General features: G+C 38.9%; 1 protein-coding gene across 2 annotated transcripts in view; it reads left to right on the top strand.

Annotated features, from left to right (window-relative positions):
- AKT3 (AKT serine/threonine kinase 3) overlaps window positions 1–12,659 on the top strand; it is a 335,611-nt gene that overhangs the window by 186,330 nt on the left and 136,622 nt on the right. For both annotated transcript variants that reach the window (XM_075531195.1, XM_075531185.1), the window contains exon 4: window positions 6,995–7,106. In XM_075531195.1, coding sequence (XP_075387310.1) covers window positions 6,995–7,106 — 112 coding nt within the window. The remainder of the gene's footprint in view (window positions 1–6,994; window positions 7,107–12,659) is intronic.

Raw genomic sequence — 12,659 nt, 5'->3', positions numbered from 1 at the left:
TAGTTTTATTGATATAATATTCACATACTGTACACTTCCATAGTTAAGTTACTTTTAAAAAGAGTTGTACATTTCATCATAATCAGGTCTAGTTCATTCTTCCACTTTCCAGTTTCATGATTTGCTCCTCAATTTCCCTCAGCTTGCCCCACCACTCCGTATTCCCAATCAGTTATTGTCTCTATACATCCACTCCTATATTTCATAATCTGGGAAGCATAACAGAAACAATAAAGACAAAAAACAAAACAAAAAAATAAAACGAAGAGGAAAGAAAAGACCACCAGCTATAATAAGCCAGAGAGAAAATTTCCTTTCTACCTACTTTATCTTGTAGAACCCTTGACCTCGCCTTCCTCATCATTTCCCATGCTAGCTGCTCCATAAGGCTTTTTTCCCTCTCTCATCCCCATTCACGTAGGGCTAGGTCAGTGGGTACTGGACCTTTTTCCCCCTTAAGTCTAATTTGTTGGAACTAGGGCTTTGAACTGATAGAAAAATCACCTGATTAAACATGTGTGTGTGTACATTTGTGTGCCTTTATGTCTTCAGGAGGCGTTAAACTGGAGTAAACTGGAATGACTCACAAACTGTAAGGCATGGGCTATCTTTCACTCCCTGCTTCCATCGAATCAATTCTGACTCAGCGGCCCTACAGACAGCAGAACGCCTATAGGTTTTAGCGGCTATTTTTTTTTAATCTTTAAATAATTTTATTTTATTTTTTACTTTTAAATTCGTGAAAGCATGGAAAATTAAGCCACTCAACTCTTCCCCTTTGTTAAGGGAAAGAAAACAACCAAAGTCATTAATATCACATCACTTTGAGAGAACTGGACCTCAGCAGGAAGTACCTGAATTCTCTAAACTGCAGTTCAAAATTGTATTCAGTGATGATGGTAAACACCCAAATTGGGCAATTGAATAGTTTGATTCTGTTTATATCTTCCTTAAAAGACAGTAAGGTAATGGGGAAAAAAATAGTTGCTTTGCCCCGAAAGTTAGATATTTCTGTAATTGGCTATATTCTTTTTCTCCTCTCAATTGTTAGATTGAATGTTTGGTGAAAGTTTACACAATTTGGGTTTCCTTCAGATGATGTCCACACAAATTGTCCACTGGCTTTCATTACACATCCCACAACAAACCAACATTCTGTCTCATGGTGTTCACTCTGTGTCCTTTCTTGTCCTCTAGTCTCCCTGCCCTCTCATGTTCTCCTCTTTGCTTTTGAGTGACTGTTGACCTTTTGATATCATGCAAATGGCAGTTAAGCAGGACAAGAATGGGCTCTAAGTCTTCATGGGAGCAGAAAGGCTCATCTCTCTCCGTGGGAGCTACTCATGGGTTCTAACTGACCTTGTGGTTAGACAATCAACTCTTCATCCAAAGCCTTTATTGACCTCCTCACCTGGCCATGATAGTTTACATCATACCTCCTGATTATTATCATCTGGCCCATAGAGGTCCTTCTTGGACAGGTAGGCCTCTACTCATTGGCCTCAGGTGTGTTTCAGTGCTCAAGAACCAAGACCAAAGACCAAATTGTTACCACAACCTTGTACTGGACAATACTTTAAATCCTGACACATTAAATTCAAGTGGGCCCTTACTGTTGGTCAGCGATCTTGGTATATTTCTGTAGTTAGCTTGCTCTTCCATTCTACTGGAGGATTGTTTCCTTTCTTCTCGCCTCCAATTCCTCAGTGCACTAGCTTCCATCTTGGTTCACAACTTTAAAAAAAAATCATTTTCTTTAGGGTTTACAGACACAACTTATTTCTTTGCGAACTCGTAGAAACTGATTATAAGCATCAAAAATAATTTGTGTAGTCTCTCTAGTTGCATTTATATCGCTAACTGCATTCAGAAACTTTAATCTTATTTTCTCTCCTGTTACAGCTCTAAACTCTTTGTACACTTGCCTAGAGTCATGCCTTCTACTGGTCTAGTAAATTCCATCTTTTCTTACCTAAGAGAAAATTGGTTCTTTTTTTTTTTAACTTTTTATTAAGGGTTCATACAACTCTTACCACAATCCATACATACATCAATTGTGTAAAGCACATCTGTACATTCATTGCCCTCATCATTTTCAAAGCATTTGCTCTCCACTTAAGCCCTTGGCATCAGATCCTCTTTTTGCCCCCTCCCTCCTTTTTCCCTACTCCCTCATGAGCCCTTAATAATTTATAAATATTTTGTCATATCCTTCCCTGTCCGACATCTCCGTTCAACTCCCTTTCTGTTGTCTGTCCCCCAGGGAGGAGGTCACATGTAGATCCTTGTAATCAGTTCCCTCTACCCTCCCAGTATCGCCACACACACCCCTGGTCCTGAAGGTATCATCCACCCTGGATTCCCTGTGCCTCTAGTCCTATCTGCACCAGTGTACATCCTCTGCTCTATCCAGATGTGCAAGGTAGAATTCGATCATGATAGTGGGGGGGGGGGGAGCATTTAGAAACTAGAGGAAAGCTGTATTCTTCATTGGTGCTACATTGCACTCTGACTGACTCATCTCCTCCCCTAGACCCTTCTGTGAGGGGATCTACAGTGGCCGACAAATGGGCTTTGGGTCTCCACTCTGCACTTCCCCCTTCATTCACTATGGTAAGCTTTTTTGTTCTGATGATGCCTTGTACCTGATCCCTTCAACACCTCATGATCGCACAGGCTGGTGTGCTTCTTCCATGTGGGTTTTGTTGCTTCTGAGCTAGATGGCCACTTGTTCACCTTCAAGCCTTTAAGACCCCAGACACTATCTCTTTTGATAGCCGGGCACCATAAGATTTCTTCGCCATATTTGCTTATGCACCCGTTTGTCCTCAGTGATTGTATCATGGAGGTGTGCACCCAATGATATGATTTTTTGTTCTTTGATGCCTGATAACCGATCCCTTTGGAACCACGTGATCACACAGGCTGGTGTGTTCTTCCATGTGGGCTTTGTTGCTTCTCAGCTAGATGGACGCTTGTTTATCTTCAAGCCTTTAGGACCCCAGACTGTATATCTTTTGATATCTGGGCACCATCAGCTTTCTTCACCACATTTGCTTATTCACCCACTTTGTCTTCAGCGATTGTGTCGGGAGGGTGAGCATCATAGAGTGCCAATTTAATCGAAGAAAATAATTCATGCATTGAGGGAGTACTTGAGTGGAGGCCCAATGTCCTTCCACCACCTAATACTAAACCTATAAATATAGGCACATAGATCTGTTTCCCCATCCTCATGTATATATTTGCATATGTACATGTCTTCGTCTAGACCTCTATAAATGCCCTTTGCCTCCCAGCTCTTTCCTCTATTTCCCTTGACTTTCTTCCTGTCCCACTATCATGCTCCGTCCCCACCTGGGTTTCAGCAATACCTCTTCATTACATTACCCTTGATCATGCCCTACCCGGCCTGCCACAACCACCTCACCACCAATTTGGATCACTTGTTGTTCCCTTGACCCTGGGTTTGTTAACACCACTTCCTTACCCCCCACTTCCCCATATCCCATGTCCTCCTAAAACTGTCAGTCCTGTTGTTTTTCCTCCAGAATTTTCATCCAGCCTCTCTTATTTAGACAGACCTGTGGAGATAACATGCACAAAAACAAGACAGAGCAAAACCAAGCAACAATATACAACAAATGGCTGACAACAAACCAAAACACAAAAAGAAAGAAGTACTTGTAGTTAGTTCTAGGATCCTTTGCTGGCCCTTAGGAGTGTTTTCCAGTCCAGTTTGTTGGGGCATCACGCCCTGGCCCCAAAGTCCACTTTCAGCATTCCCTGGGGACCTTGCCGCTCCATTCCCTTGCTGTTCTGCTGCACTCCCCCAGTGCTTTGCCTCGGTGTGGTGGGATCGGTTTGGGTGCAATTAAAATATCTCCTTTATCTTATAAAATCAGAATTACCTTCTCTGTTGTATTATTAGTCTATAATCATACATTGGAATGTGTGTATTGAGTATTCTATTCTAGATGCTGATCATAGGTTAGTGGGACATTTATTCTAATTTGGGCAACAGAAAACAAAAATGGTAAGAAATAAGTGGTATTCTGATATGTTAGGAGGTGTTAACATGCTATGGAAAAGAAAAAAAGGTAGGAGGAGTTAGGAGTTTTATGTTAAGGATACAGTTTGTGTTCAATAAGATGGTCAAGGTGAGTGTCAATGTGAAGATGAAAATGAATGAAAAAAATCTAAGGAGGTGTGCAAGTTATCCAAGAAAATACGTAAGAGGATTGAATACGAGGTAGAGTGAATGGCTAAGCCAAAGGCTCTAAACCAGTAGTTCCCAACCTTTCTAGTCCCCAAACCCTTTAATACAGTTCCTCATGTTGTGGTGATCTCCCCAACCACAAAATTATTTTCGTTGTTACGTCATAACTGTAATTTTGCTACTGTTATGAATCGGGCAACCCCCATGAAAGGGTCGTTTGACCCCCCAAAGGGGTTGTCCTCTGCAGGTTGAGAACCGCTGCTTAAGCAAAGAGAATGCAGAGCACTGCTGAGGAAATACAGGAAAGCTGGGTAGTTGCAGAATGTACCTTAGAGAGAACAGTAGGGAAGAGGTCATAAACTTAGAGGGGAATGTGGGAGAGTCTGTGTGACTCTGATTGTGACAATATTGTAGAATGATTTTGGGTTTTGCAGACATTTAAGATTTCTGACTACTATGGTGACAGCCAAATGCAGTGCTAGGCAGGAGAGAAGTGTTAGTCAGTTATTGGAGTTATTAATTGAGATATGATGATGGTATAATCCATAGTATTAGAAGTAATGGGAAGTGGGCAAGTTCTGAGTATATTGCAGATGTAGAGCCAATGGGATTTCCGGAAGAAGTGATGTGAGAGAATACACAACCAAGGATGATTCTAAGATTGTTTACTTGAACAATCAAAATGCCTGATTAGTCATTGTCTGAGATGGAGAGAGCTATTGGTAGAGGTTGGGTGGGGATTGGTTGGAAGAGAGCAAGTGATCACTTTGATACATTGAGTTATTTCTTAGGACACAGTTTTTATGGTAACTTTATCTCAAAACACTCAGTTCATTTCTATCTAGTCACTTCCAACTCATAACAATCCTGTAAGACAGGGTAGACCTGCCTTTGTGAGTTTCTGAGACTGCAAATTGTTTACAGCAGTAGAAAGCCCCATCTTTCTTCCATGAAGCAGCTGGTGGTTTCAAACTAGAGCTTTTGAAGCCCGACTCATAACCACTGTGCTACCGGGGCTCCTTTACTCTAAACATTTCTGGCAGTATTTTTGACAGATGGACAGGTTTAATCATTGGGCAATTGGAGTCTAAAGTAGAATGTATCTCTGGAAAGCCAGATGATGCCAATTTCTACCCATACAAAAGTGGAAGATCACTCCATATTTTAAATCTAGATGACAGAAAAAATAGGGAAGCCAGGAGAAGAAACTGACTTATAGGCAGAGTGATACTGAATTTGGTTTGGAATGTGGTACCAATGTTTCAACCAAGTAGAAATAGTTATTATATAGTGTGGAAAGACTTTTGATTTGTGCACTGAGAGTTGATGGCTAACCATGGAAGATGGTTAGAAAAGAGAAAGCTAAATAGAGACCCTTCGGTATAAAGGATCAATAAAGAATTAATCAAATGTGAATAATGATGACCAAAGACATGGAAGTGGCAGCTGATACTTCCTAATAATGGAAAGAGAACAAAACAAGTTAGCACTGAGAAAAGACTTGTGAATTTTATCAACTCAGAGAAAGTAGGGTAGGGCTGATTCCTGACACTAATCTCTTGGTGGGGGTGGAGTGGGGTGGGGAACAGATTCCTTATGTTAGTCTGGGTACTTTAGAGAAACAAATCCACCGAAATTCATACATGAGAGATTTTTATATAAGGGTTAGGTACACATCAAGAAAACATCCCAACCCAGTGCTGCCCAAGCCCACAAATCCAATATTAACCCATTAATCCATGTCTGACACCAATCCACAAAGTCCTCCTCCATCTCACAAAACAGACTCAATGATATTGACTGAAGGAGGAAAGCTGAGTCAGTGAGCATGTAAGCATCTCAGCGCTGGCAGGGGTCTCCACACTCGTGTTCCAGCACCCAGGGCTGCATCGGGGTAGGTCCATTGTGGCTTCTCCTCAGGGATGTCTTGCAGGAAGTGAGCCTTGCCAGCTGAAGCAGGGAACTGGGTAAGGCAGCTGCACCCTAGTCCAACCATCAGAAAGCAAGAGATCTGAGAATTCGAAAGGCAAGGCTCACCAAGCCATTTATCTCTCTGCCCTTCAATTAACCCCACATGTGTTTACTTTTTTTGTTGTCTAATACTACCTAGCCTTTAAAAAGCTCAGCTTCTACCTAATAATAGTTAGCATATGTTGATAGTTTATTATATGTCTCACACTGTGTGCTGTTACATGAATTTACTAAAGACAGAATATGCTCTCAAACTCAGACTTAAATTTTAGGTTGTGAAAATGATACCTTCTTCAAATAATTAGTACTAATACATGATAGTCAATGCTACTGAAAAAATAAGTGAATCAGTCACAAGTAATGAGACTATAGAGACAGAAGTCAGTCTAGGACTATGTTGTTGTAAAGGTTTTGTGAATGGGTAGGATTTGATCTGGGCTTTCAAGGAATAGGTATTGGTTAGACTGTTGGCAGTGGCATATGGATAGGGGTCGAAGGAGTGGAAGCATTTCAAATTATGAGGACAACTTGGAGCCAAAGTATAAAAAATAAATCGCAAGATGTGCTTGGGGAAAATTAAGCAGCATTGTTTAGTGGATTCCTAGAGCATGCCATTAGAGTGGGAGAAGCACTTTGAAAGTTCACTGTGATCATGTTTGTCTGTTTTTAAACCTTGAGTAGAGATGCATAGAAAGCTGTGAGGTTGCATTCAGTCTTGTTTACAAAAGAAAGCTATAGTTCTCAACTATTTACTGCTTGGTTTAAATGTATATATTTAAAGAGATATCTTAATTTTATTTCTAGAATGCCAGTTAATGAAAACAGAACGACCAAAACCAAATACATTTATTATCAGATGTCTCCAGTGGACCACCGTTATAGAGAGAACATTTCATGTAGATACTCCAGAGGAAAGGTAAGAAACCCATTTTCTAGTTGTTTCAGAAAGCAAGAGTTACTCAAAAGATGTGTTTGTATCTGACTTCACCATCTGTAGATACATTTAAGCACATTTATGCAATGCTATAGTACCTTCAATATTGAGCGATGCAGGAATCTTAAAAGGAAAAAAGGACTACACAGAACCACTGTAACAAAAAGAAGTGGTTGACATTCAACCATTTAAAAGATAGTATATGATCAAGAACTAATGGTATTGCAGGAAGAAGTCCAAGCTCCCTGAAAGCATGGGAGAAAAATAAGGCTTCAGGAATTCATGGGATACTATTTAAAACGTTTCCACTTATTGAGTGCTGGGGTTGCTTACTTGACTATGCCAAGACATTTGGAAGACAACTACATTGCCAACTAATTGGAAGAGATCCATATTTGTGCCCATCCCAAAAGAAGGTGATCCTACATAATGCAGAAAATACTCAGCAACATCTTTACTATCACACATGCAAGTCAAATTTTGTCAAATATAATGCAAAATTGGTTGTAGCAGTCTAGTTATTGGGAAATAACAGAAACTCAAGCTAGATTCAGAAGAGAATTCATATAGAACAAGGGAAATCATTACGGATGTCAGATGGATCTTAGCTGAAAGCAGAGGATACCAGAAAAAGACATGTTTATGTTTTATTGATTATGCAATGCATTTGACTATGTGGATCATGACAACTATGGATAATATAAAGAATGGGAATTCTAGAATATTTCATTATGCTCATGTGGAACTTGTACATAGATGCTAGGTGCTCAAACATAATATGAAATACTATGTGATTTGAAATTGAAAGGGTATATGATGGAGTGTTTTCTTTAACCATATTTATTCAGTCTGTATACTGAGCAAATAATCTGAAAATCTGAACTACATGAAGTCAAGATTGAAGGAAGACCAAGAGGCACTCATTCAAACAAAACAAGGGAAAACCAATTTCTCTAAAATCGGGAGAGATGCATCTTTTCACCATACTGATTCAGTTTGTATGCTGAGCAAATCACCCAGTAAGTAGGAATATGTGTAGAACATACTACAATAGGATTGGAGGAAAATTTGTTTATAACCCGAAAAATTCACATCATGCAACCTGAAACAAAAGGAACTTAAATCATTTACTGATAAAGTTCAAAGATTATGAACCTCAGTATGAATTGCAACTCAATTTAAATAAAACAAGACTTCAGCAACTGGACTAATAAACACCCTGGTAAACGAAGGCAAGATTGATGTTGTCAAAGATTTTATTTTATTTGAATTCACAAGCAATGCTCATGGAATTGGCAGTCACAAAATCAAATGACATTAACATTGGACCAGTCAGCTGGAAAATAACTCTTTAAAGTGTTAAAAAGCAAAGATGTCACTTTGATGACTAAGGTGCGCCTGACTCAAACCATGATATGTTCAGTCACTTTCTATGCGTGCAAAAATTGTACAATGAATAAGGAAGACCAAAGATGAAGTGATGCCATTGAAGTAAGGACTTAGTGAAGAATATTGAATATGTCACGGATTGCCAGAAGAATGAACAAATCTGTCTTTGAAAAAGTATAACTCAAATGATCCTTATAAATCTGACTAATAAGACTCCCTCTCATATACTGTAGCAATGTCAGCAGGAGAGGGGCTAGTCTCTGAAGAAGGACATGATGCTAGGTAAAGTAGATGGGTCGGTGAAAAAGGGGAAGACTATCAACAAGATAGAATGATGCAGTGCCTGCAAAAATGGGATCAAACAGAGAAACGCTTATGATGATTACAGAGGATGAGGTAGCTATGAGTATTAACTGACTTGACACCTAACAACGACATATCCCTTTATTTGTTGAATTAAAGAGCTTCATGAATGAATAATTGATGGACAACCGTGGTTTATAAAATTGATTAATAACAGTGGTTTACAAAATACTAAATTAGTCACTAAAAGCCAACTTCTTTTATTATAAATTATAGACTGTATTAAGTTTATATTTGAAATGCTGAGGCAAAAGATTTTCAGTAGCAGGCGATCTGCATATAAGTGCAAATGACAGCTCTGAAGTATTATGTTAGAGATATCATATGATCCAGCAATCCTGATACTTGGTATATATCCTAGAGAAATAGGAGCTTTAATACAAATAGAAAATCAAGAGAGCTTCCACAAAGTAGTATACACATGCATTAAATGATAATGAAATTCGGGTTTCAGTAATTACTCTCGGTTACATTGCCCTTGATCAAGCCCTACCAGACCTCCTACACCCTCCTTGCCATCAAATTTTGGTCACTTGCTCCCATGTCCTGTCAATCCCAGTTGTTCTCTCTTCCGGCTTCTTTATCCCACCTATCCCATCTAGATGGACATGCAACAACAACAATATGCACAAACATAACAAAGCAACAATAGAAAATAAAACAGCTACAACAACAACAACAAAAAGGTAACGACAAAAAAAAGATAAGCCTATAAATAGTTCAAGGACTTTTTGTTGTCCTTTACAAGTGTTTTCCAGTTGAGTCGAGGAAATACTGAAACTCCAGTGAAGGCCAAACATGATGGCGGGACAAGAGGAAAGTAAAAGGAAATAGAGGAAAGAACTAGGAGGCAAAGGGCATTTATAGAGGTCTAAATACAGGCATGTACGTATGTAAATACATTTATATAGGATGACGGGGAAATAGATCTATGTACATATATTTATAGGTTTAGTATTAAGGTAGCAGTTGGACTTTGGGCCTCCTCAAGTACTCCTTCAACACAAGAACACTTTGTTCTAATAATCCGGCACTCTGAGATGTTCACCTTCCTGACATGATTGCTGAAGACAAAGCGGGTGCATAAGCAAATGTGATGAAGAAAGCTGATGGTGCCCGCTTATCAAAAAAGATGTAGCATCTGGGGTCTTAAAGGCTTGATGGTAAACAAGTGGCCATCTAGCTCAGAAGCAACAAAGCCCACATGGAAGAAGCACCAGCCTGTGTGACCACGAGGTGTCGATGGGATCAGGTATCAGGCATCAAAGACCCAGAGCAAAAAATCATAAAGTGAATGTTGAGGGGGAGTGCGGAGTGGAGACCCTATCTATAAGCAATTGGACATCCCCTTACAGAAGGATCGTGGAGAGAAGATGGGCCAGTCAGGGTGTAGTATAGCACCGATGAAACATACAGCTTTTCTCTGGTTCTTTAATGCTTCCCCCACCCCCACTATCATGACCTTAATTTTACCTTACAAATCTGGCTAGACAAGAGCATGTACATAGGTTCAGATAAGAGATGGAAACACAGGAAATATAGGACAAACTTCTCGGGACCAATATTGAGAGTAGCCATACCAGGAGGGTAAAAGGAAGGTGGGGGTACAAAAGGGGAACTCATCACAATGACCTACATATATAACCCCTTCCCAGAGTAAATAAAAATAATATTTTCAAAGAATATTTATTGACCTAAGAAAAGGGAAATTGGTAAACAGACAGTGTATACAACTATGTGAGGCCCTGAACTACCTGATAAAAGTAAAATAAAGAGCAAGGGAGGCAGGGGTAAGTTTACTTTTTCCCTGTGAGTGTCTGTCTACCAATTCTGGAAGAAATGTTGGAAATATTGGGAAGCTGAGTTAAAACTTGAGTAGTTCTCAGAGCTGCAAGCCATATTGTAGAACTGAGGTCACATTAAAAGGAGCAAGGCGCACATGATGTTTCAGCTGGCATCCTAAAGGACACCATTTCACAAGAAAAGGCAAACAGAATAGACTGACCAAGCTCATTTTAATTATTTTTATACCATAAATGGGATTAAGGTCAATCTGGTTTTCTAGTCTCCTCAGAGCCTGCTGAAAACAACTGTAAATACTTACTAATCATCAACAAATTTGCTTTTTCCTGGATTAAAAATAACCAAAAACTGGTTGTAGCCATATAGTGAAAAGCAATTGCCAGAAGTTAAAGCTGAATTCACAGGAGAACATGGAATGGAGGATATCATTTCTAATGTCAGATGAATCTCTTCTGAATACAGAGAATACCTGAAAGATGTTTACTTGTGTTTTATTGACAATGCATTCAACTGGGTTGATCATAACAAATTATGAATATCATTGTCAAAAATGCAAAATCCATAACAAGTAGAACCTGTAAATATATCAAAAGTTAATTCAAACAGATCAAAGGGTTATTAATTAGTTGAAATAGAAGGGGGCATGTGTCATTTTGCCCCCTTCCCCCTTAAACATATTTATTCAGTTTGTATGTTGAGCAAATAATCATAGAAGCTGGACTATATGAAGAAGGATGTAGTGTCAGGATTGAAAGAGTTTTCAATAACTTGTGCTGCACAGATGTCACGCCCTTGCTGTTGATGCACTATTTGATGAAGGTCAAAGACTACAATGTTCAATACAGGTCATACTGGAGCATAAAGAAAATGAAAATCCTCACAACTCGACCGAAGAAGAGCATTATAATAAATAGCCAAAGTATTGAAATTGTTAGGAATTTCATCCTATTGAGATCAGCAATCATTGCTCATGGAAGCAGCAGTCAGAATCCAATAATGCCCTGCATGTAGTTAAGAAAGCAAATGGTGTTTTGCATTCGATAAATTTGTTGCCACAGACCTTTTAAGAGTATTAAAAGTAAAGCTGTCACTTTGTTAATTAAAGCACACCTGACCCAAGCTATGTTTTTCAGTCACATCATATGGATATGAAAATGAACAAGGAAAATTGAAGAAGAGTTAATGCATTTGAATTATTTTGGTGAAGAATATTGATTACATTGTAGACTTCTAGAAAAATGAACAAATCTATCTCAGAGGAAATATATAGCCAGAATGCTCCTTAGACACCAGAATGGTGAGACTTCCTTTTGTTTATTTGGACATGTCAAAAGGAAAGACAAGTTGCTAGAAAAGGGCATCATGCTTGTTAATATAGTGGATCAATGAAAATGAGAGAAACTTACTGTGAGATGGAGTGACATGGGTGGCTGCAACAATGGGTTCACCTACCAAATAATAGGATGGCACAGGACTGTGCAATGCCTTGCTTTGTTAAACAGGTCACCTTGAATCACAGATGACTTCGTGGTCAATAATAAGCGGTCTCGAATTATCTCTGTAACTCTTTATGAACAGTGTCCAGCACTCACTCGAAAAATAGAGAAACACACAAGAATTCAACATAAAGAGGCCAAACCTCCAGAGAGAGAACACATAAAAGAATTCAATCCAAGGGGCTCAAAATAATCTAATTATTAGAGATTCAAAAGAATTATATGTTGGTATTTTCCAGGAATAAAAGTTAATGTTTCAGCAGAGAGCTAAGAACTAGGAATTTCTGATTTTAATTCCAAATGGACATTTTAATTAAAATTCAAATATTATTGAAATTAAGAAGGAAGCTATTTTAATAGTAAATTGGTCCTAACTGAATGGAAAGTTAATGAACTAGCGACAGGTTAAAAGAGAATGAACCCTATGGAGATGAGGATCAAAGTGATCATTGTTAACAGCAGGGTATGAGACGAAGGAAACCTT

The sequence above is a fragment of the Tenrec ecaudatus genome, chromosome 1 (genome assembly GCF_050624435.1).
Source record: "Tenrec ecaudatus isolate mTenEca1 chromosome 1, mTenEca1.hap1, whole genome shotgun sequence".
Taxonomy (NCBI): domain Eukaryota; kingdom Metazoa; phylum Chordata; class Mammalia; order Afrosoricida; family Tenrecidae; genus Tenrec; species Tenrec ecaudatus.
This window is presented reverse-complemented; position numbering and strand designations above follow the sequence as displayed.